Genomic DNA, 26,981 nt, shown 5'->3' with positions numbered 1-26,981 from the left:
AATTTCTCATCTTGTATCTAATAACTTACTTTCTGACTATCAATATGGATTTAGATCTTCTCATTCTACAGCTGATTTGCTAACAGTAATAACCGATAGGTTTTATCGTGCATTAGATAAAGGTGGAGAGGTTAAGGCTATTGCACTTGGCTATTGCTCTTGACACAAATCTTGACAAAAGATTTGATAAAGTTTGGCATGTTGGTCTTCTCCATAAGCTTTCTTCTTATGGTGTATCTAGCAATATCTTTAAGATTATCTGAATTATCTTCCTTCGTAGTATAAAAGTTGTTCTCTTCTTCTTATTTCTGTAACTTCAGGGGTTCCACAAGGTCTAGCCTTGGCCCTATACTGTTTTTAATTTACATTATGATCTTCCAGATATTCTCACATCTAAGGTGGCATTGTTTGTTGATGATACTACCATTTATTCTTGTCATGATAAGAAGCCAACACTGTCTGATAGCTTGGAGCAGGCATTTAAGCTTGAAAAGGATCTCACTTCTGCTACAGCATGGGACTCACAGTGGCTGGTGAACTTTAGTTCAGATAAAGCTCAATTTTTTTTAGCCAATCGTTATTGCAATAATTTAGATCTTCATATATTTATGAATGCTAATATACTTGAAGGTCATCTTCTCTTCATCTTCTAGGATTAACTCTTACTTCCAATCTTTCTTGGAAACCATATATCAAATCAGTTGCAAAGTTAGCATCTGCTAAGGTTGCATCTCTTTATCAAGCTCGACACGTTTTTACTTCGGATTGTATTCTATATCTCTATAAATCTCAAAACAGACCTTGTATGGAATACTGTTGCCATATCTGGGGCAAATCTTCTAATGATGCCGTTTCTCTTTTAGACAAGGTGCAAACATAATTGGACCTGCTCTTGCAGCCAACCTCCAACCGTCCACACCGTCGTAATGTTGCTTCTCTTTCTCTTTTCTACAACAATGTAGAAAAGAGAAAGAAAAGCAACGTAATGTTGCTTCTCTTTCTCTTTTCTATCACACCGTCGTAATGTTGCTTCTCTTTCTCTTTTCTACAAATACTATAATGGGCACTGCTTGAACGAGCTTGCGTCTCTTGTTCCATCTACTAAAATTTATTCTCGTGTTACTTGTCATTCAATCGAGTCTCATCCTTTTTCATTGACTGTTCCTAAGTGCTTCAAAAACTCTTATTTGTCTAGTTTTTTTCCTCGAACATCAGTTCTTTGGAATTCGCTTCCTTCATCTTGCTTTCCTGATTCATATAATTTGCAATCTTTTAATTCGTTCGCCAATCGTTATCTTGCTCGCCAATCTTCATCTTTTTTTTTTCCAGTAACTTCCAACTTTATTTAGTGGTTGCTTACAGCCTTGTTGGAAGTGAAAATGTTTAAAGAAAAAGGTTTAAAAAAAAAAATTGGTCATTTTTGTATTTAATTAAACTTAAGTTAAAATTTATAAACCAATTGGAATTAAACAATAAAATTTTGGGAATGATCATAGTTTGGATGTAAAAATCAGCAAATTCCGAGACTTACATGACCTGGATATTTTTACAAGGAATTATCTGTGATTTATCTGTCATTAAAATCATATTAAACTTGTTTTTTTTTTTTTAATGTTTTTTTTAAAGTGTAGCAACTTTTAGAGTAAGGTCAGCAACTTTCAGAGTAAGGGCAACTTTCAGAGAAAAAGTTTTAATGAAGAAAATTTCCCTGCATAATGTACTGAACAATAGAAGTTACTTATATTAAACATGTAAACTCTTTATTAAAAAATATTTAATGATATGTTAAAAAATTTAGTCACCTTTAAAACTTCCATTTTTAATCCACAATCAGATGTTTCACCCTCAGGAACAGTGAGCTGATGACTGCAAACCTCTAAGAACTGAGGCAAATAAGGCATCAGCAAATGCTTGTCCACTCCCTAAAAAATTTAAAAATTCAACTCTCATTTCAAAATGAACAAGATTGAAAATAAACTGCAACATGATTACAATCAAAACCTAAATCAAAGACCTTATTCACTTCTTTCATTAATCCAATAAGTCCCATAATTGTAGAAAAAATTGAAGCAGCTCTGGAGCTTGTTCGAATACCATATATCTAAAAGTATAGAATAAGTAAAAAAAAGCAAATTTAAAGTGTAAAATAAAAAAATGTATAAAAATATAAAAAACCTCAAAAACCTTAAAAAATATAAGAAAACCGCAGGATGTGAAAAATAAAACCTCATGATGTGAAAAATAAATCTTTGTATGTGAAAAATAAAACCTTGCGAGGTAAAAAATAAAACCTCATGATGTGAAAAAGAAAATCTCAGGATGTGAAAAAAAAACACCTCAGGATGTGAAAATATTTTCAACATTTCAGGTAAAATAACAGGAGCAATATGTGGAATTTGCAAATCACTGACTTCACCTGCAAATTCTGGAAGAAGAAAAATCAAACATTATGTTAAAAACCATTGAAAATTTAAATAACCTTAAAACAAGAAAATATATATACATCAAAAGCAAAATGTAAAAAAAAAGTATGCCATTTAGAAATGTTGAACAATTTAATTATAATGCAAGCATTACTATTAAAAAGGTTTTAAAAAAATCAAAAGTGTGAATTATTATTATATTTGTATTATTATAAATTTGTATTATTTAGTTGTATTATTTAGCCGTTTTTATAAATACTAACATCAGGGTGTTAATATTATATTTAATATAATAAATAATATGATTTAAAAAACGAGGGTAAAGAAAATTATTTTGTATTTAAAATCATGTTTTATTTTGCTTCTTTTTTATTACTTTTTAAAATAAAAGATTTAACAATATTCCATTTAAACACAAATAAATAGTAAATATTATATATGTAAAATGTGTTGGTGCTATTATAATAGATGGCTTGCATAAATTTACATAAAAACATAAATTTACTATTAATTTAATTTTTATTTATAATTTTACTAGCATAATAATACAAGCTATTATATACCTATTAACAACCTTTGGAATTGTAAAAAAATGAGGTCAAACTGTTAGAGGCCAGTAAAATAAATTTAACACAAAGGGGTTACCATAAAACATAGAAACGAGGTGGGCAATTTTTGGCAACTTTAAATACTTTTAGGTCGGCATTTAGGGCGGCATTTAGGTCGGCATTGCCGAATGCTGACCTGAATTCTGAGGGCTGTCTATCAATTTAAACTATTTACGGGGGATCTCTAAAAAACGAAAATTTTTATATTGGGCTATAATAAAAACACATGTTTAAAAAATGAAAATTATTTTTATTTTAATCTAAGGTACATCACTTATATTTAGAAAAAATTAATGAACATTTGAATATGGTCCACCATGAGTAGCTCGGCGTAGTTTTGTCATGATGTTGGAACGGGAGCATTATACAGCATTTATATTAATTTGATGAATGCATCTATTAATTCGGGTAACTATTTGCTTGCAGTTCTTGGACTCCAGTTGTTTTTGTATACTAATGAACTCAAATATCCAAAAGAATTTTCAATTTAGTGACATTGAGGAAAGTTTGTTGGATTGCAGTTTTTTGGTACATGGAATGTTTTAGCGTTCCAAGAAGACTTTTTTTTTTTTAATTAAATAATAAATAATAATTTAATTTAAATAACTACTTTTTATGGAGACATTAAAAACAACTATATCATTTATTACTATAATTTTTTTTCAACATCACTTTCCAACAAAGCTGCAAGCAACCACTATTTGAGATGGAAGTTACTGGAAGAGAAAAGATGAAATTTATAGTGCAAGATAACGAATAACAGACGACTTAAAATATTGCAAATTATATGAATCAGGAAAACAAGATGAAGGAAGCGAATTCCAAAGGACTGATGTTCAAGGAAAAAAACTTGATGATTAAGAATTTTAGGAGCACTTAGGATCAACTACAGTATAAGGATAAGACTTAATTGAATGACGAGTAACACAAGAATGAATTTTAGTAGATGGCACAAGAGACACTTGCTCTTTAGAGCAGTGCCCATAATAATATTTTTATAATATAATAGACATTGAGAAAAGAGAAAGAGAAGCAATATTATGACGATGTGATTATGGTTGAAGGTTGGCTACAAGAGCAGGTCCAACTATGTTTACAATGCATTTTTACACCTTCTCTAAAAGAGAAAGGGCATCATTCGAAGATCCGCCCAAGATATGGCAACAGAATTCCATACAAGGATGGATTTGAAATTTATAGATAAAGAATAGAATTCTGATTAAGAATGTGGCGAGCCTGATAAAGAGATGCAACCTTAGCAGATGCTAATTTTGCAATGAATTTGATATATGGTTTCCAAGTAAGATTAGAAGTAAGTGTTAATCCTAGAAGATGAAAGGTAGATGACTCATTCAGTAGATTGCCATTCATAAATATAGGAAGATTTAGATTATTGCGATAATGATTAGCTGGAAAAAATGGAGTTTTATCTAAGTTAAAGTTCACCAGCCACTGGGAGCCCCATGCTGTAGCAAAAATGAAATCTTTTTCAAATGCCCCCTCCATGCAATTAGAGAGTGTTGGCTTCTTATCAAGACAAAAATAAATGGTAGTATCATCAGCAAACAATGTCAATTATGTGGGAATTTCTGGGAGATTGTTAATGTAAATTAAAGATTTATTAATGATATTTTGAGACCAATACACAGTCTCATCATCCGACGATAAAAGTAAATATTTTTACAAAAAAGTTTAAAAAACTTGTTAAAAAAAACATACATGTCAATTTTTGATCAGAATAAAAACGCATTATCGATTTCTAAAAACCTGTTTAAATATCAATCAACATCCAAATTCATTCCCATTGGGTCGCATGGGCCTGTTTGTTGGTACTGCATTTCCAAAGCCTCCCTAAATTTTCTTTTAAACCAAAAGCGTGACATTATGTATATATTTTTACTTGGTAATATAGTTTTTCAAATTAGAACTACATTTAAAGACAGCTTCAAACCAAAATTCCAAATGCTTTTTCAAGATTTGGACATTTTCCAGGTACTCATGATAGCAAAACCATTTTTAGATCATAAAAGGAGGTAGGGTTTTTTTGTGTCAAATAAAGATTTTAATGTTTAAGTTTCATATTTTTGAACAATTTGTTCAAATTTATATTTTTTGTAACCATTTTCAGTAAACACTTGTATTAAAAAATTGACTTCTTGTTGTAAATATTGCTTATTGCAAACCTCATAAGCTCTATGAATGAAACCAGTAAAGTTACTTTCAAGAACTTTTGGATCATGACCTGAATTTGGTTTAATTTGGATGTTGGTAATTGCATCTTTCTGGTGAATCTTGAACTTTAACTGGCAATTTTTGTTATTGGTAATATTAATAACTAAAAAATTGAGTGATTTACCTTTATCTTCAAGTTCCTTTTTATATCTAAGGCTGGTATTTTGTCGATAGAGAATATTAAGTAACTTGATAGCTTGTTCAATTGATTCAATTTGTAAGGGACTGTCATCTACATATCGTAAAAAAGATTTCATTTTAATACATGTTTTTATAGTCTTTGCGGCAATAAACGTGAACATCGATTAACATACATTTTTTTTTTTAAACATCTTTGCTTCCAACAAGGCTGCAAGCAACCACTAATTAAAGTTGGAATTTACTGGAAGAGAAAAGATGAAGATTGTAGAGTAAGATAACAATTGACAGACGACTTAAAGGATTGCAAATTATATGAATCAGGAAAGCAAGATGAAGGAAGCGAATTCTAAAGAACTGGAATTCGAGGAAAAAAACTAGAAGAGTTTTTGGAGCTCCTAGGAACAGTCACAGAAAAAGAATGAGACTTGATTGAATGATGAGTAACACGAGAATGAATTTTAGTAGATGGAACAAAAGACGCAAGCTCTTTAGAGTAGTGCCCATTATAGTATTTGTGGAAAAGAGAAAGAGAAACAACATTACAACGATGTGATAATGGTTGGAGGTTGGCTACAAGAGCAGGTCCAATTATGTTTACAATGCGTTTTTGCACTTGTGTTAGATATGGCAGCAGTATTCCATACAAGGCTGGATTTGAGATTTATATAGATAGAGAATAGAATCCGAAGTAAGAAAGTGTCGAGCTCGATAAAGAGAGGCAACCTTAGCAGATGCTAATTTTGCAACAGATTTGATATATGGTTTCCATCCTCTCATTATCTCAAACATTTGCCATCATTTTGTAGTTTATTACAACTTTCTAATCTTACAAATAATAAATTTTTCCAATCTTACAAATTTTCCAATCTTACTTCTAATTTCCAATCTTACAAATTTTCCAATCTTACAAATTTTCCAATCTTACAAATTTTCCAATCTTACAAATTTTCCAATCTTACAAATTTTCCAATCTTACAAATTTTCCAATCTTACAAGTTTTCCAATCTTACAAATAATAAATTTTTGGCCAGACCAGGGATGTGAAGTCCAAAAAGGACTTTTTTTCATGGTCTCTGGTGTCCAGAAGCTCTAAACATGTTGGTTGATTTATAATACGCAATAAGAAAAAAATTTATGATATTTAATGACTTGTAACTAATTGTTTTTAAGCCCGAAGTCCTGGAGTCCTTACCGCTATTGTACCTAAGGACTTCAGGTTCAAAAATTGTTCCTTTAACATAAAAGTCTTGATTTTTTCCCTAATAGCAGTCCATAAGTTTTTTTATATTTTTAAAGCTCCTGGATACCAAAAACTAGGAAGAAGTAATCTTTTTGTGACCTTCAAATCAAAAAAGGCGTTCTTTTTGGGACTCCACATCCCTGACCCAAACGTATTTTTTGGTTTGTATATTTATATATGGCATACAAAAGCACAACAAAATGACAAATTGAAGACCTAATATTATAAATGTGTTTGTAAAAAAGTGCAGAAGGCTTATGTACCTCTTTGAAAAAGTACTACTTCATTACAAAAAAGAGATTCACCACACAATAAGCATAATTTGTCTGCTATGTCCATTATGATTAAATTAAATTTCTTGTTAGTGAACTAAAACTTTTTTGAACAAAACTTTTAGGGTCAACTAGATTCAATTATTATTTTTATATGGATTGGCAACAGTTATATTGTGCTGTAAACCTTGTCTAAATAATCACAAGAGACTAATTTGCAATTTATGTAGCAACAATGATTTTATATACGTGCGTTTAAAGCCTCAAAGGAATTTGAGGCTTTAAACGCACTTATACAAAATCATTGTTGAGACGCACATTGAGAAACAAGTTAAACCAAAAGTGATTTCTAAAGTGTCACAAGGAAGCAAGAATTAATTCTGCACAATTGTAATTAATATGATTACTTATAAATTAACTTATTTTAGATTTCAGTTGAGAAAAGTAGAAATCATCTAAAAACAGGCTTAACTCATGCAACAGTTAAAAATTGCTACATTAAATCTTCAACATTACCTTCGATATATAAAACAAATATAATATAATAATATAACAAATAATTTCTTATCTCAAATGGATATGAGCAGACACTCACAACATTATAAATGGTTTTGACACACCTTTGAATTTGTCAAAACTATTTATGATGAAAAGTGGTATAGCCTTTAAAAAGAAAAAATGCTCAAAAATTGTATGTATGCGCCTAGTAATATTTAATAGGCGCATACATTATATTGAAGCAATCAAGTATTATTTTAGATTTTAGATTACTAATGCATTTCCGAAATATATTATTCAAGGTTTTAAGGTGTTGCTTATGGAAATTACTTCTTTTAACCACTTCAGGTCAGGTCAGGTTCAACCTGAATTAAGGATCATCTTGCTGTTGGTACCATGCAGCCCAGTATTACCTGCCCCATGTGCTGCTGCTTTAAAGGCTTTGGTTTTTAGACAAAGGCAAGGAGAAATAAACTAAGACTTAAAACTCCCTTGCTTTGAGGCTCTTCGTTGAGTAAAGGCTAGAGATTGTGATGAATCTTTATGACTCTACTCGTAGATTTCTGTATGTGCCTCCTTGATAGTGGCAACCCAACTCTAAAACTTAATTTAATGGTTTTGAGGCTGGCTGGTAGTAACGTTTCTTAAACTGTTTTAGTTCCCAGTTAGGGTGATTCATCAACACCTATTAAATATCTGTAAATAAATAGAGTATTAATAGTGTGATGTTGTGCAAAGTGTAAATATAGCTAATGATAGTTTTAAAGCTAATGATTGATTAGTGTTACTTGTAAATAATTGTATATGTATATACAAGACATAAGACATATTTGTATATAATATAAAGACATAATTGTAAATATCAAGAGAATTAGTTTGTATATAAATTATGTTAAATTGCATCAAGATAGATGAAGCTTAACTTATAAAGTTCTTTTTAATATGAAACAAGTTATTTCGACGAAAATGTCAACTAAAATTGTTTTAAAGTTATTTCCAGAGTTTAGTGGAAACAATCAATAATTAGTTGCAGAATGGCTGGAAAAAGTTGAACTGGTATGCAAACTAATTGATGTAACCAATCTAGTGAGTGTTGTTCTCTTCCATCTCATAAATAGTGCATTTGCAGTATATCAACAGCAGAAACTGATAAAGAAGATTTTGACCGGATAAAAGATGCGTTGCTAAAAGCATTTGCAGTTGACGCATTTACAGCTAACAAAATGTTCATTACATGAAAGGTAAAGCATGGAGAGGCAGTGGATGTTTATTTGGCGGAAATGCAAAGATTATCTATGCTAATTGGTGGGCTACCAGACAGAGCATGTGCCTTTATTTCTGGGCTCCCTGAGGAAGTTCAATAGATGCTGAGATCAAAATTTTGTATGGATGATCTTACTACTATACAAACACTTGCGCAAGCAAGAGCACTCATGATTAAAGAACGAAACAATAGAATGAACAAAAATTTTGCTGCTGCTGCAACAAGACGTGCTGAGCTGAGGTTGCTTGAAGATCAAACACAATCAGTTTGCTATGAGAAACTCCCCAATCATTTTGCAAGAGATTTCAGCTACCAAGAAATAGTAATCGAAATAAGTCAGGTTGAAGATGAGAGACAAGCTATGCTTTGTCTAACTCTTGTCAAGAGTATGGACACATATCAAGAATGTGTCCAAAAAATGTGCAGAGGGAGATGTTTGCGCCAGCTCTTTCCCTAAACAATCAATAATGGCGTTACCTACTATACGTTTGGACATTAATAATTTTCTTTGGGATTTGTTAATTGACTCAAAATGTACCTGCTGCATCATTTATAAAAAATGGGCGACAAAAATTACAAAGAAAGAAGTTAGTGTGGCAACTGTAAACGGACAACAATTCAGACTAAATGTTCTCCAGTCAAAATGAAAGCTATGTTGGACAATATAATGTATAATATAATGTTGAACTATCTCAAGACAAAACGATCTGGAAAGGAACATCATCATACTTTAATGATGTTTCTGTGAATGAAGACATAATACCTGTTTGTTGCATACTTGATAATTTGGAAATGTATGGGTTACAGAGTAAGCTCGTGGTTGGTGTATTCGAAGGAGCAAGAGTTCTCGGTTTACAGGTTGGAAGTTGTGCTGAAGAAGAGAAAATGATTTAAGTGAAATTCCAAATTCACTAACAAGACGTAACATCTTTTCTTTGTGCAAAAAAATGACAGGAATTCTTCCAGTTTGTGTTTGGTTGCTTCGTCATACATAAATATCAAGCTTCGTCATACATAAATATCAAGAGAATTAGTTTGTACATAAATTATGTTGTATTGCATTAGGAAAGATGAAGCATTTTATGCTTAACTTATAAAGTTCTTTTTAATGGGAAACAACATGTTGCACAACACAACTACAACATGTTGCACAACACAATTACAACATGTTGCACATGGATGGTGTCCTGTTAATGCTTTTGGTGTGCATTATTAAATTCCAACCTTTTTTTAATGTCTACTTTCACCCTCTAAAATGTGTTTTAGATAATAAAATAATTCTGGAATTAAAAAATTCCAAAAAAAATATACATTTCTAGGGGTAGATCAAGTCCTTTAAATATCAGACAGGTCCCTAATACTATAAAAAAAAAGTTCTTTAAAAGTATATCATGTTGGGTCTGAAAAGAAGGGAAATTATAAAAATTTTAAAAATAATTATTATTTTATAATACACTAGAAAAAAAAATTTAATAAGATTTTTTTGTAAAAATGCTTATCAATTAATGCAACCCATTGTTCGATATTCAAAGCTTCTGTTGCGAGAGTAATATCTCAATTAAAGGTTTCATTCCTCTTGCTGTTTGGTTAACTTAATAATTTTAATTATTTATTTTCTAAATAAACTAATTAAAATGAAAACAGCAAAAACAAAAACTAATTTATATTTTATTTTAAACAAACATCTTTTAATATAATACTTTAAAAAAAAAAAAGCCAAAGTTTTATTTAAATTTTAAATAAAATAAATACAGCAAAACTAATATTAATTTAAATTCTAAACAAATTAATTAAAATAAAAACAGCAATGTTTTATTTATACTCAAGATAAAATATTTAAATAGAAATATTGCAAAATGAATATTTATTTAAATCTTAAATAAACAAATTTTAAAAAAAAACCCGGCAAAACAAAGGATTTATTTAAAAATTAAATAAATATTTTAAAGTTAAAATGGCAAAAGCAATTTGATTATGTAGGTAAAAAAAAATGCATTTTAAATTTTAGTAAAATTTAATAAAAAACTGATTATCTAAAATTTGAATGGCTGGTTTTTAATTTTTTTTATTTCAGCCGATCAATGTTGATCAGCAACCATTAAATAATTATTTTGAGGGCTGTTACTGTAAATTGAATAAACATAAGAAATGAATTTTCAGAAGCCTTTTTATGCTTTTAAATAGGTGCATTCACATTTAGAATCTACATGAAAGATTTAGTTCTATTTGTAAACATAACCCTGCTTTACTTTCCTGCTGTAAAGTTGTTTAAAATGTATTAATTTGGTTTAAATTTATATTTTTTTCAAATGGTTTTAACCATTTGGTTTAAATATATCAACCCTGCTCCTGTCTTGACAAAAACCCAAGTCTTTAAAACAATTAAAAACAAAACAAAAAACTATTAGTTATCATCTGATATTTCCAATTAAAATTATACAGGATAGAATTAGACAACCTTTAAATCTTCGAATGTGTTCTTTAAGTAAATTACTTTATCACAAAACAATAACTTTTTATATTTACAGTCCCTTAGTGAATATATAACTAATATTACTACTTTTATTCACATAAGTCATTTGTAAATTTAATGTTCAAGGTAGATAATAAAATATCAAATGCATAATGATAATTGTTTGTAATAAATATTCAATTATGCAAATCATATGCATATATAATCATATATTAAACATACTATACATTTACTATACAAGCATAAAAATAAGTACCTGAAAACACACGCATTGCTCCATGAATTACATTTTGATTCATACTATGTAAGGCTTGCATAAGCAACATAAATAAATCAGGCCAATCATTTGGCCAATCAAATGATGCAATTTTTGACATGGCATAGGCCTATAAAAAATACAATTCATAACAATAAAAATACAAATATAAACTAGATATTGCTCCATCATGAAATTATATCTGTTAAAAATAACAGATTTTTTAAATGGTTTTCATTGAGAAAAAGTCAAAAAAATTTGATCATTGATAACCATATTCAAGCATTTTTGAAATTTTTGAAAAAATTTTTTGTACAAAAATGATATTCTAGTTTAATATAAATGTGTAACTTTATAAAACAAGTTGTATCAAACCCAGCTAACACACATTGGACCAACATATGTAAAACCATAGCAAATGTCGGCTGTTTTATCTGATGCAAATCCAACATTGATCCAATGTTATATTTTTAGTAATGATTACAATAAAAGGATAAACACTGACGCAACTAAACAGCTTGCATGGGTACATTGATCAAATGTAAGTAAAACCATTGCAAAACTTTATTATTTTAACTCATCTAAAATATAACATTGATCCGATGTAAATAACCCAACATTAATTCAATGTATATGAATTAAGGTTGATACAATGTATATAACCTAACATTGCAAGTACTCTTTTTTCGTTTTAATACTCTTTTTAATTTACATTAATGATCTTCCAGATATTCTTACATCTAAGGTGGCATTGTTTGCTGATGATACTATCATTTATTCTTGTCTTGATAAGAAGCTAACACTCTTTGATTGCTTGGAGGGGACACTTGAGCTTGAAAAGGATCTCACTTCTGCTACAGCATGGGGCTCACAGTGGCTGGTGAACTTTAATTCAAATAAAACCCAATTTTTTTCAGCCAATCGTTACCGCAATAATTTAGATCTTCCTATATTTATGAACGGTGATGTACTCAACAAGTTATCTCCACTGCATCTTCTAGGATTAATCTCTTTCTCTTTTCTACAAGTTTTATAATGGACACTGCTCTAAAGAGCTAGTATCTCTTGTGATATCTACTAAAATTCATTCTCATGTTACTCATCATTCAATTAAGTCTCATCCTTTTTCTGTGGCTGTTCCTAACTGCTTCAAAAACTATTAATCGTCTAGTTTTATTCCTCGAACATCAGTTATTTGGAATTTGCTTCTTTCATTTTGCTTTCCTGATTCATACAACTTGCAATCTTTTAAGTCGTCTGTCAATCATTATCTTGCTCTACAAACTTCTCTTTTCTCTTCCAATAACTTTTAACTCTAATTAGTGGTTGCTTGCAGCCTTGTTGGAAGCAAATATGTTGCCAATTCTTGCAACATTCTAACATTTTATTAACATATGTGTGCTAGCTGGGAAGTAATAATTGAAAATCATTGATTTGAAATTAAAAGAGTATCTAATATAAACAATCTAATTATTTGATTTCATTATGAAGACTTATTTCTTATATTTTATAATTTGTAAAAATTTTCTAGCATATTAAATTAAAATTAACTTCATTTCTTTGTTCATAGATACAAATGATTAGTTACAAACTTTTAAAATAAAAACAAACTTATCATAGGTGTAACAAAACAACACAGTAAAAAACTGTGTAACTCTGTGTAACAACACAGTAAAAAACTGTGTAACTCTGTGTAACAACACAGTAAAAAACTGTGTAACTCTGTGTAACAACACAGTAAAAAACTGTGTAACTCTGTGTAACAACACAGAAAAAAACTCATCATAGGTGTTAATAAACAAATAAAATAATATTCAAAAAGAGATTTTAAAAAAAATTAAAAAAGTGAAAAGTTAAATTAAAAACCTTTTTTCTAATTTCTTAAATATTATATATTTTACTAACCACACTAGAACGAATTTTGCTATTTTCATCTTGCAAACCATTAGGTAAGTTCTGGCGGATCAAAGATTTTACCTAAAAAAAAAGTTTTTAAAATGAAAACTTTAATTTCATTAATGCTTTTTTTTCTATTGTAAATATAAAACTGAATATTGTAAAGATAAAAAATAAATTTTTAAAATGTTTGAAAATTGTGATAACTGTTAAATGTTATACATCAGGGCTAACTTCTGGTGGACGAAACTTTTCTTCAGATAATGAAGACCAATGACAGTCTATGTATTGTTTTAAAAGAACTGAAGCTAGCTAAAAAAAAAAAATCTTTAAGCATGAGTAAAAAATTACAATATAAACATAATAATAATATATACCAACTAATGACAACTGCATCATCCTTGCTTAAAATGGCGATTAAAATAAAACAAAAATGCTTGTTTATACTTATTATAAATCAATTCTTAAAAAAATTTAACATAAAAATAGATTTGGTGTAAATAAGTTAAAAATACAAATTGTTTAGATGACCTTTGGTTGCTTTTTTATAAAAAGGCCACACATATTTATTAGACTGAACAATAATAAACACAGTTATATTTCTTCTGCAATAAAAGACAAATAAAAAATTCAATTTTAAAAACAAATTTCTAGTTTCACATTAAAAGATGGTTTTTAATTGTGCATAAATGATGATGTCTCATCCCAAAATAAACATATATATATATATATATATAAAATAAAATTCTTTTTAAAAAAAACAAATTTACTCCTAACAAGGCTGCAACCAACCACTAAATAAGTTAGAACAGAAAATGTAAAGATTATTAAAGAGCATGAAAGTGAATTATAAAAAACTTAAAATACTTAAGATCTATGTATAAATCATGAAGACAGGAGAGAATTTCAACACACTAATGTTTGCAACAACAACAAAAAACAACTAGAAAAACAAACTTCTTTGAGCATAAAGAAACAATTACAGCAGAAACATGCAATTTAGCTGAATGACAAGTCATGCCAGATTGAGTTTTGGTTGATGGAAAAAGTGATGACAGTTTGCATAAGCACCAAACATGGTAGTACAAAAGAAAAAGATATACTACCATACAAGAATAGGACAGGTATTAAAACTTTGCAACTAAAACAGTTCTAGCAACATTTAGAATGCATTTTCGGATCTTGTCTAAAAGAGAAGGCCTTATTAGGTGAACCAATCGAAATATGAAAATAATATTTCTAAAAAAGATAAATAGGAGATTTAAAAAGTTAGAAAATGGAATTAGCTGTAAGAATACGATAATGAAAGACAAGATAAAGAAAGAACACGATAATGAAAGACATAAACAAAAAAATAAAAGATGAACAACATGGTTAAAAAGCCTCTTTTCCATCTGCTAAAAGATAGAAAAGAGGCTTTTTATTGCCATCAATTTTAGCAGATGCTAACTTTGAAATATTTTTTTTATATGGTTTCCATGAGAGGTAAGTAATGAATGATAATCCAAGAAGACATAAAGTAGAGAAATCAGTAAGAATTTTGTCATAGATCAAAATAGGAATATATAAGGGATCGTTCACAAATTACATCATACAATTTTTAACCCCCCCCCCTTTCCCCTCTTTGCAACATTTTGTAACAAAATCAATATTCATTTTCCCACCCCCTCCCACCTTGAGTATGATGTAATTTATGGACAACCCTAAAAGTATTGCAATAATTGTTTGAGTGTAAAATTTGAGTCTTATCTTTTGCAAAGTAAACCAGACCTATTTACTCTTTGTGAGACTAATTTGAGTTAAGCTGTCTCATCCTGTGATTATAGTGTTGATAGATCTTTCTTTAATTTGAAACACTCCAATAGTCAAAATTCATCCATTTGTCAGGACACTACGTTTGAATCCACAGACTATTCTTTTATGTACTTTCATTTAACAACACTTCACTTTATTACCTCCCTCTTGGCTCTATATTGATCTCCTTTATCACAAGAATACATTTTTTTCAATGATATTTCTGGTCAAAGGACCAAGCCCTTTTTCTTCATCCTTTAGCTATTATTGTTGATGTTGGTGACTTTGTGATTCTGCAGGCGTTAAAGCCCACAACTTTTGCCTTTCTCAATCTCTAATACAAATAATCAACTTTCTAACTTGCTTTCCAGACAATCCCAATCATTTACCTTCCCTACTCCACTTATGTCTTGTTTCTGATCTTAGTCAGTGATCAGTTTCCCCACCTTCATCCTTAGGCGCTACTGATCACAGTTTGACCTCTTTAAAACTGTTATCTCATTCTTATTTATCGCCAGAATCCACCTATCATTGTACCTCTTACAACTACCTTTAAGCTGACTGGGACTCTTTCCATGATTATCTTTGTGATGGCCCTTAGGTAGAAATTTTTTTGTCTTCATGCTGACAAATATGCGTATGTAACAGTTTGGATTCAGGCTGGAATCAAATGTTTTATTCCCATTTGACAATTCCAAGTCAAGCCTCACTTTTCTCTATGAATACCTCTCCTTGTGCTCCTGTCATTTCCAATTGTAACCATTATTTCCATATCTATGTTCCATATGTCTGTTTATTATTGCTAGAAACCATTGTAAAAAGGTTTTATCTAATGCCAAAGCCTGCTATTCTCAGGTCACAAAATCTCATATATATATAGATATATATATATATATATATAAAAATATATATATATATATATATATATATATATATATATATATATATATATATATATATATATATATATATATATATATATATATATATATATATATATATATATATATATATATATATATATATACTTTCAAAAGTAATGTAGACAAATTTATCTACAAATTGTGTAGACACGGATAAATATACAGTTTTGTAGCATTTAGTTGTAGTTTTTAACGCATTATAACGCAAGTATTCACTTTCGTATCACTCCAGCTTCTGTATCTAAAGTGATTTCCTGTCTGGAATCTTCTACAGTTTGTGGACCAGAGCTATCATCTATACTTTCATAATCATTTAACAAGTGCTTATCAGAGTCTTCTTTTCCAGCCTGCTGGAATGCAGCATCTGTTATCCTTATTTTCAAAAATTCTGGAGAGCAATTTGACTCATTTAACTGCCGTTGGTCTTCTTCCAATCATAAGCAAGGTTTTTTGAATCTTTAATTAACAAACACTTAATCTCTCATCTTGAATCTAATACATTACTTTCTGATCCTCAATATGCATTTCATTGCCCTCATTGGACAGCACTTTTCTTTGTTTCCTGTAACTTTAGGGGTTTCTAAAGGTTCTATCTTTGATTCTATACTTTTCTAAATTTACATTAACAATCTCCAAGAAATTCTCACATCTAAAGTGGCATTGCTCGCTGATGATACTACTATTTATTCTTATCTTGATAAGAAGGCAACACTCTCTGATTGCTTGGAAGAGACATTTGAGCTTGAAAAGGATCTCACTTCTGCTAAAGCATGGGGCTCTCAGTGGCTAGTGAACTTTAACTTAGATAACTCAATTTTTTTCAGCTAATCGTTATTTATGAACAGTAATGTACCCGAGTAATCTACTTTCATCATCTAGGATAAACTTTTAAATCTTTTGCGGAAACCACATCAAATCCATTGAAAATTTAGCACCTGCTCAGGTTGCATCTTTTTATTGTGCTTGTCACTTTCTTACTCCAGATTCTATATCTCTATAAACCTCAAATCCGTCCTAATATGGAATATGGTAGCCATATCAAGGTGCAAAAACACATTGTAAACATAGTTGGACCTGCACTTGCAGCTAACTTTCAACCATTGTCACATCTTTTCTATAAATACTGTAATGAGACCTGCTCTAAAGAGATAGTGTCTCTTGTGCCATCTACTAAAATCCTTTTTCCATCAACTAAATTTCAAAGCTTTTGAGCTTTGAAGTTAGCAATGTCAGTGGTACTAAAGCCAAGCCATCAGTGCGATCAGTGCGATGTCATCAGTGTTATCAGTGCAATGTGCATTGTTGTTAGTGGTAAGCAACTCACCATTAACAACAATATTGGCAAAGGGATTTAGAGGAAGGGTTGGTTAATTTAATCAGAAACAACATCAAAAAGAGTCTGGGGAAGGAGAACAATAAAGAAAAGAAAGGCGATACACTACTAAGAAAGGTAAACACTACTAAAAAAGCACATGCAACGACAATACTCAATATGGCTGGTATTTATAAGGGACTATTTAGAGATCGATCAGTTGTATGGAGTTTGCAGCAACCAAAATTTACTAATGCTAAAAATATTTCAACCAATCCTATTTACAATGTTTCCATTTAGCCTACACTGTAAAAAAAGATTTTATCAAACTCTTTCTATTGTCAAGTTATGGAAAATTATCCAGTATTTACGAAAATATTACTAAATAAATAAATAGAGTATTTACAGTATTTAAGGTCTTTTAGCATAATTTTACAACAATTGTAGTAAAAGAAATGTTTAGCTAAACATTTTGGGTAACTGTTGAGTTGGTGTTCTGTTTGAATGATGTTCAAATTTGTTTAAGTGCAGTTTTTACTACATTTGTCTTTTTTTTCAGTTTTAGGCCTAATAGTTTGATAGATTTTGATAACACTACTTGATACCACTACTGAGAAAGCACATGAAAAAATCAACAAGTGACTCAAGAAGTTCCAGTTTTCATTGATCATTACATTCCATCATAAAAATTTTCTTCAAAAGTTGTTTACAACACAACAATAGTATCTGCAGAATTATTTAAAAAACTCATAAAATATTTCAAAGACAACATATTTATGCAAAATTTTTATGAACAAAAAGATGTCAAAACTTAACAAAATTTTTTATGAAGAAATAACTCACCTGCCTAAGATCTACTGGAAATGATATTTCTATTGTAATTTCAGTAAGAATTAGGCCAAAATCTAAAAAAGCCTGTTAAGTGTTGATAATCATAAAATTATATTATCATGTTATGTCAATTTAAATCATTAAATGATAAAATTTAACAAAAACAAAAGAAAAAACTTCAAGGTAAGCTACTTAATAAGTAAAATATTAATTAATGACAAAGTTAGCAGTTTATTGGAAACTCCAGTAAAAAAAGATTTAGTACAGACAAAGCAAAAGAAATTTTTTTATCTTCTTATCACATACAAAAATTTACTAAAATAAAAATAATAACTTATAGGATAGCTATTTTTAAAATAAAATAAAAGTAGAATTCAGACAAATTATTAGACAATATTAATCTTGTTAACAATTTTGAATAAATTAATAAAACCATTAGAGTAAATTTAGTATTGTGGATTTAGATGTAAAAGGTACTAATATATTATGTTTACAATAATATTTAAATCCAAAGTTAATGCTGACTTTTTTTAGTCCTACACAATACAGAAGGAAACTACAATTTGAGAATAATCATAAAATGATTTATGATTATTCAAAATGTAGGAATACTACAATTTGAGAATAATCATAAAATAGAGAATTGTGAAGAAAGAGAATAACCCAAGTTATGCAAAAAAAACTTATTAGAATCCAATATCAATCAAAAAATTTCTGAAAGTTATGGATTAGCCAACCCAGTTTTCAGACATAAACCCTATCAAACTTCTATAGGATAGACAAGAAAGAAAAGTGTGCCCAACATTTATAGAACATTCTAAAAGTAAAATGCTTTTAAACTTCTTTTTAAAAAGGACAAGACAAATAGTATAAAATTAATTCAAAGCAGAGTTAAAAAAATAAAACAACAATATTAAACAATGTATAATGTAATAACAATAAGAATGTAAATAACAAACAATGAAATATTAAAAAACAATAATAAAATAATAATAAAAATGTAAATAAAATAAAAAAAAGTTTAATAGCATTAATAAAAATGGTAAGATAGGTAAAGGTTTTAGAAGTATTATTAATGAACAAAGACAAAAATTATTGAATAGAGTAATATAATAGAATATAAGAAAAATAAGAGTAGCAATTTATTTAGTATAGACAGAGATGATGATTTATGAGACACCTTTTGTTTGCTGTCAAAGTAGTTTTGTTTAATTGTATTCAAATAGGCAGATCTTGAATTTTAATTTTCTGTTTGCATGGATTGGGGGAGATTTTATTTATTGGTGCATCATGGCCTACTTAAAGTATACGGCTTAATATTCCCCATTTTTGCCAAAAAAATAGAAGGGCATTAAAAAAATAAAAAAACCCTTTAAAATCAAAACAAACAAACCATTAAAAAACATTTTCATTCTTGCAACTTTTTTTTCAGCAAGAAATAAATTATTTTCTAACAGAAATTACTTTTTTTTTCAATAGAAACAAATTTTTATTTAATTAAAGTTGACTTTGCCCAAAGAATGTATTATTGTTTATATATTTTGTTATTCCACATTAATCAAAAACATCTTAGGCTAACTTTACATTTATACTCTAAAAAAAGAAAACACTATAAAATAACTATAATATCCATACAATTTTTATCAGTAATTACTTTTAATTATAAAAAATATATTAGTTATATATAAAATATATTATTGTAATATATTAATGGTTTGTTAGAGATTTATTTTCAGTATCAGATGCTCAGAAAAAAGTAAGTTTTTATAAAGCAAAAAAAATTTAAAACAAACTGAGCAGTTGTTCAGAATGACAAATCAACATTGATAATAACATTAAAAGTAAAATATGAAATTGAAAATGATTCACAAACATAAATTGTCAATATATTGTTTATCTGTTAACATTTACTAAACCATTTTTAAACGTTTTTGCTATATAACCTGCGATATGGATATGGAAGATGTCTTCTCTACTACTTCTGACAGAGATATCTTCAAACAGGATGACTGGAGTAAAATATTTGTTGAAAAAATATTTTTAATTATTAATTTATTTGATATCATCATTCTTTAAAAAAACTTTTAATTTTAGTAACTCATTCAAAGCACAAAATTTTCAGAAACCAAAAGTTAATGCAACTCACCCACTGATGCTGTCCAAACTTGCTGAAAACAATTATAATTGTAACTTAAAAGATCTTTAATTAAAAAGAACTATTGCAACTGAGTAGAAAGATCCACAATGCTATAGCTAATTAAAGTTTAGGTTTTTATCATTTTGTTTAAATTTTCTTGGATTCAACACTTTATTTGTAAGTTTTGAGGTTTTATATAAATCTGCTGTTAAAATAATTTCCTGTTTAACTGTAACATCATCTTTGAACTTGGTATACTCAAATGGCGGAAGTCTGGATAGTTTATCACATTTTAAAGTAAATCCACAACTGCATAAAACAAACTTTTTTAGAGCTATTTTTAACTTCTGATAGCAAGATATTAAATCTTTAAAAATTACTTGCATAATTATTTCACGCTAAGCTTGCACACCAAAAGCACTGTTAAAAAAATAGTCAAAGTTTCAATGGTCAAATGCTTTTTTCAATCAATTACTATAAATTTTTATAATTGAGACATTTTTTATTATGTACAGAATGTTCTTAAAAATTATATAATGAATGTTCTTAAAAATTTTCTATCGTATACCATTTTTGAAAAGTTCAGACCTGTTTCACCAGAGTATTCTTTATATTTCTGTATATACATTTCTTCAAATATTAAGCAGACATTTCCTGCAACATTTGAGCCAATTTTGAGTAATAATTTTGCATATTGTATTGCGCTAATATTACCAAAATAAATTTTCAATAAAGAAAGCAATTGAAAATCTTTCAAATAAATTTTTGATGGTGATATAATGTATGTTTTATTTCTTTTTTTTTTTTAAGTTCTTCAAAAACCAAAACAAAAAAAAAACAAAAAAAATTCTGCATGACTTTGTAGGTAGGTAGTAAAGTGTTTAAACATACATATGCAGGGCATTTTTATGCCTATAAAATAACACTGTGCTAAGATAACAGACAACTCTTGTAAAATTATTTCATATACGCTCTCAGCAACTTGTATAATAACCTCAATAACTTATGGTATGTAAGCAATAACTTGTGGTATTAAATAACTCAATATGTAGTTTTAAGAATCTCAATTGAGCAATAACTTGTAAAATACAACATTATAATTAGGTTTTAACATTTGGTAGCTACACACCATACCAGCAATGTATTTAGAATTGTATGCTCAATATTTTTTTATTTATTTACAATTTTAAACATTCTGGAACAGAAATGACCAGATGACTAATTACAGGAATCTCATTAATACATAATTATTTGCAACAGTTATTTGTCCATGACACTTGGATGGAGAGTGGGTATTGTTTATAATCTTTTGTTAAACAGGATCTTTTAGCATGCTATCTTTGTTTTATTAGGCAGGATCTCTTAGCCAGTTCTCATTATTTTATTAAGAAAGATCTTTTAGGCTGCTCTCCTTGCTTTAAATTTTTTTTTCCTAAAAATGTTTTGCACATATAACAGATGAGTTAGTTGGCATACAGTTTAGCATATGTACAAATAACTTTATTATTTAAACTTTTTATGGTTCATAAATAATCATTGATATTAACAACACTATTTGTAACTCTTTAACGTTTGTAATTCTTCATCGACATTAAGTGAAAATACTGTCACTACATCTTGTTTTAAATCGTTTAATAAATACCCAACAAGACAACTTTCAATATTTTTTGTTCTACCAACAGAACTTTTAGTTTACATCGTATAACACTTTCTTTCAAAACTGCAAAAAAACTGGCCATCTATTTTTTTAGCAAAAATGCAGAATATTAGGCCGTATACTTAAAGTAGGCCATGAGTGCATTGATGTTTTATGGAGTTTTTGAAATATCTTATTGTTCAACTGTGTTCAACAAATAGACTTTAGGGTAATGAGGTAGGAGTGTTTGCAACTGGTTTGGGAGAAAAAAGACAATGATAACATTTAGGAGTCTTACATGCAAATAACCCTATATATATATATATATATATATATATATATATATATATATATATATATATATATATATATATATATATATATATATATATATATATATATATATATATATATATATATATATATATATATATATATATATATTAAATATCAAATAGTAGTTAGATTTTGTCATGTAGCTTTAAGATCTGTGATCAATCAGTCTGTAAACAAAAACATAACTTCTTAACACCTTACTGATTTTAGGGAAATAATTATCTCCATTTATATAAAAATTTACTTTCTCATTAATTTTTTAATTATTTGTTTTAAAGACTGCTGTTTAGACTTTTTTTAACATTAAGTAAGGCCTTATTAGATTTTTTAAGATGCAAGTTAGTGTCATCATTGAAACGATATGTTGATACATTATCATTGCATGTGTTTGATTCATTAATGCATATCAAAGAAAGAAGCAGCTTAAAGATTTATAAATTGAAAGGTCTTAATCTTCACTGTTGTTACTGTGAAAGAAATAAAAAATGGAAGTTTTTATCTCCATTTTTAGAGGATACTTGACTTTCTCTCTCCCCCCTCCTCCCCTGTTTTAATAATTGATTATGATAGGATACATTATACTGATTCAGAATCATATAAAAACATAGGTCTGAAAACTTTAGAAAAGTATTCTAATTTGATGTTAAAGTCACATTAAAACGCTAATATTCACCATCTTTTTCATACTTGGCTATGATTAAATTCCTTTCCAATAATAACATTAAAAAAGCCTGGTTTCTATCGACACTTTAAAACAAAACTGTTTGAAAATACAAAATGCATTCTGATGGATCTTTGACCAAAACCATGTACATTTAATTGCACGAATCCCTATTTAGCAGCCGATATATGCACATTTATTCATGCCATTTCCTATTTGTCAGTTGATGTATGTATGTCTTAAAATGTTAAGTTTAAATATGTTAAAATTTTTACAGCAATAAAAATTGGGTCGCGTAATTAAAAAAACTCTTTAATTTTTGAAAACAGTGTTAAAATGTTTTCTAAAAAGATGGTGAAATATTAGCATTTTCAGTGCAATTTTTTAATCTTTAACATCAAATTAGAGTACTTTCCTCGAGTTTTCAGACTTATGTTTTTATATGATTATGAATCAGTATAATGTATTCTATCATTATCAATCATAAAAACAAGGGAAGGGGAGGGGGAGAGAAAGTTGAGTAGCGCCCGTTTTTATTACTGGTAAACAAATAATAACATTGTGTTAAAATTGATGAATTAAAAGATTTTTTATATTTTATAAAATTTAGACTACTTTTATACTGTAACTATTTTCTTTTAAAGTTTTAAGGGTACGCTTACATGGGTAAGAGTTCATGCAAAACTATCAAGATTATTATGAATTAATATTAGAAATTATTATTGAAAATTATTAAGAAGTTATTGTTGTTGAAACATTTGTAGCATCTTATATATATTTTTTTTCTGTTTATATGTGTAATAGTTTTCCAAGCTCTAGCACAAATGGATTCAATTGTTGTATGTTCAATTAAATACTCTTTTATATCTATGCTGTTGAGAAGAATGTCAGTAACAATATATCAATTTCAGTAAAACCTTCAAATTCAAATTTAAAGCAGTTTCTATTTAGCTTGCTGTAATACAAATTTGTATGAATGCTTGTTAAAACTTTATAAAAGTATTATAGGGCATATTCAACATGCAACATAAAGCATATCTGACAGTATATAAAAATATTTTAAACCTAGCATGATATCATTATAAATTATAAGTTTTTAAATGATACATAACGAATATAGTAATTGAAAGCTTGATATTATCGTAAAATTCAAAAAAAGCATCTTAGGATTAGGTGATAATTAGGTGACACATTATGTGATAAGCTTGTATGTTTTAAATGGCAGATGTAAATGTAGATGCATATCTAGATAAGTCAAAGCTGTCACAAAAATATTAGTTATGAAAAACCAAATTATTCTAGTAATTCTTAAAACTAATAATACTTTTTCTTAACTGCTTTGTTAGTTTTTGAACAAAAATTAGATGTTATTAATTAAATACCATCCATAGTCTCAAGTATTTTTATTTGGTCTTCAGCTTTAATTCTTTCTTCGTGGTTAAATGAAAAACTACCCAATAAAGATTCCACAGTAAGTTTTTTCAGAGCACATTTATCATTAATTTCAGTCGCCATTCTTATTTTTATGTTTCTATGCACACTTAATAACTATTATAAAATGCAGACCGATATTAGTAAAATTTAATTGACCGATATTAGTGAAATTTAACAGAAAAAACTAAATAAATAAAAAATTATTTATACATTCCAGGAACTTAATTAAACCGCATTTTGTATTTAAAAACACGCGGTAAAAATTTAACTAATACCCTATTTACACCGACAAGTTTTTATGCACTTCAATCATGGCGATTCTTACTATAAGTAGTAAGTATCGCCATGACTTAAGTTTATTATTTTATTATCTTATAATCTTCCTCTACGGCTTAAGTTTTAATAGTCTTTTGAAAAATATCCTAAGGCAATTTGTAGCAAGGTAAATGTGTGGGCATGAGATAACATATTCATAAAATAAAAATGTATAATTTTAGAACCACCTTAATTCAGAGCAGAGCCGCCGAGAGCCGTCACGCTGCCTGGGACTCTGATTGGCGCCCTTATTTATCAAAATTTCCCTATATTATAGATAAAGGACATTTTCCTTTTAGGTACCTTCTTTTTATTTGGCGCCCCTTGGATATCTACCACCCGGGACAAACTATACCCATCGTCCCCCTCCCCTCTCGGCGGCCCAGATTCAGAGCTGTTTTCAAGTCACTTTTGAGAAACTTTTAAGTCAAGTCTCAGATCACTGAGATAGATACATGAGCACCCGCAGGATTTTTTGATGTTTCAGATAGGACACTTTTACACATTGTGCAAACTCTAAACTTAAGAATGTTCATACCTATGCCAAATGAGGAGGCTTGCCCCCTGCTCAATTGTGAGGACACTATTGTAGTAACATTTTTAACTTTACTATCTTAAACTAAATTTAAATTTATTGACAGATTTTAAATTTCGAAAAAAAATATTGTAAGTTACAATAGTTATAACCATGCAAATTTTCCGACCTACCCCCCCCCCCAAAAAAAAAAAAAAGAGGGGCTGTAAATTTTAAATAGTCATAACTTTTGTAATTTACAATATTTTTACACGAAATTTAAAATTTGTTGATAAATTTAAATTTAGTTTAAGATAGCAAAGTTGAAAATTTTACTACATTAGTGCCCTCACGGTTGGGCAGGGGGGCAAACGTTTTAGGGCTTTTTTGTTCCCAGACCTCTGCCATCCCAAATATTTGAAAAACCTTCTCATTTGACATAGGTGTGAGCATACTTAAGTTTGGAGTTTGTACAATGTGTGAAGGTGTCCTATCTGAAACATCAAAAAATCCTGCAGGCGCCCATGGAAAGATAAATCTTAAGTCGACTTAAGTTACGACCAAAAATTTCAGCGCCGGTGGTGGCTACATTCTAGGAGTCAAAGTGCAATAATAAAATATAGCATAGGTATTTTATAATTGCAATATGACTCCTAGAATGTAGCCACCATAGGCGCTAAAATCTTTGGTCGTAATATAAGTCGACTTAAGATTTATGATTATGTTTTTTTTTATTATTATTAGTCTTTAAAACTGTTCAAGTAAAATAAACTTTCTGCAATATAGCACATAAAAATTTATAATACACAATACAGTGAAATAAAACTTTATAAGCTATTTAGCCTATTTACTGAAATTTTCATTCTTTCGTTCTTTTTAAACAAAGATTACAAATGTTGATTTTCAGAAACTTAAATATATTTCATCTGCGATACATTTTAAAAAGACTAAATGACAGTGTCAGAATGTAAACTTGCATATAATGGGAAAGATCATTTTGCCGAATAGCATATTTTCAGTCAAATCGCGAGTCTCAGGGCGAAAATCCCAGTAGTGACTCAAGTTCGAATCGATCAACTCGAGTCCTCATTTTGGAAACATAAATTAAGAGTGATTTTATCCAATTTAAATTTATTAGAAAAGTAACATGTAAGATATTTTTCAAAACTGATGGAATTTTTATTTTAAATCTTTTGATATTATTTCCATATACACGGTAATTTATTTCAAATATTAACAACTCTGAGAAAGAAAGCATATTTACGAACATCATGTTGATTTTTTAATTTCCGTAACTTAAATTTATGCCTCGAATATTCTCGACTTCATGTTACTAAATTTTAAATAATTTAGTTTGTTTTCACGTATCGAGTTTTTTTTATTTTTTAGCAATAGTATTGAGAGCCATTTTCTGAGAAAACCAGGGAAAAGTGCTGTTGGCTTAAAAGTGATATCCTTTAATCGCACTCAATTTTTATATAGTAATGCTTATAGTTTAAGAAAGAAACTTGTAAACTTTTTTTTTCTTTCTAAATTTGACCTTTTAACATTCGGAACAATGAAAAAACTGCATTCTAAGTTTCTATTTGTATTAGGAAGTATCGGTTGAACTTTCAAAAAAAAAAGTTAAAAAACTAAGAAAAGCTCATTTTCAGTCTAAAAGTCATAAACTGAAATCACATATTTTCGAATTTGAGGCTTAATTTAAATACATTTATCTCAAAACATAAGAGTTTCCTGCAAGATAACCTATCGCTTTTGGAAAAGGTATCCCATTGTAATTTT

At 28.7% G+C, this 26,981-nt stretch overlaps 1 protein-coding gene across 1 annotated transcript in view; it reads right to left on the bottom strand.

The window, feature by feature from the left end:
- The window catches only part of LOC100213557 (importin-9), an 87,313-nt gene extending 62,712 nt beyond the window's left edge, over positions 1-24,601 (bottom strand). Inside the window, exons 1-8 of the mRNA XM_065814716.1 lie at positions 24,316-24,601; positions 18,176-18,237; positions 13,526-13,615; positions 13,313-13,384; positions 11,408-11,537; positions 2,337-2,425; positions 2,015-2,101; positions 1,803-1,922 (exon numbers count right to left, since the gene is read on the bottom strand). Coding sequence (XP_065670788.1) covers positions 1,803-1,922; positions 2,015-2,101; positions 2,337-2,425; positions 11,408-11,537; positions 13,313-13,384; positions 13,526-13,615; positions 18,176-18,237; positions 24,316-24,448 — 783 coding nt within the window. The 5' untranslated portion in view covers positions 24,449-24,601. The remainder of the gene's footprint in view (positions 1-1,802; positions 1,923-2,014; positions 2,102-2,336; positions 2,426-11,407; positions 11,538-13,312; positions 13,385-13,525; positions 13,616-18,175; positions 18,238-24,315) is intronic.
- Between the last annotated feature and the right edge of the window lie 2,380 nt (positions 24,602-26,981).

This window comes from Hydra vulgaris, chromosome 12 (genome assembly GCF_038396675.1).
Source record: "Hydra vulgaris chromosome 12, alternate assembly HydraT2T_AEP".
Taxonomy (NCBI): domain Eukaryota; kingdom Metazoa; phylum Cnidaria; class Hydrozoa; order Anthoathecata; family Hydridae; genus Hydra; species Hydra vulgaris.
This window is presented reverse-complemented; position numbering and strand designations above follow the sequence as displayed.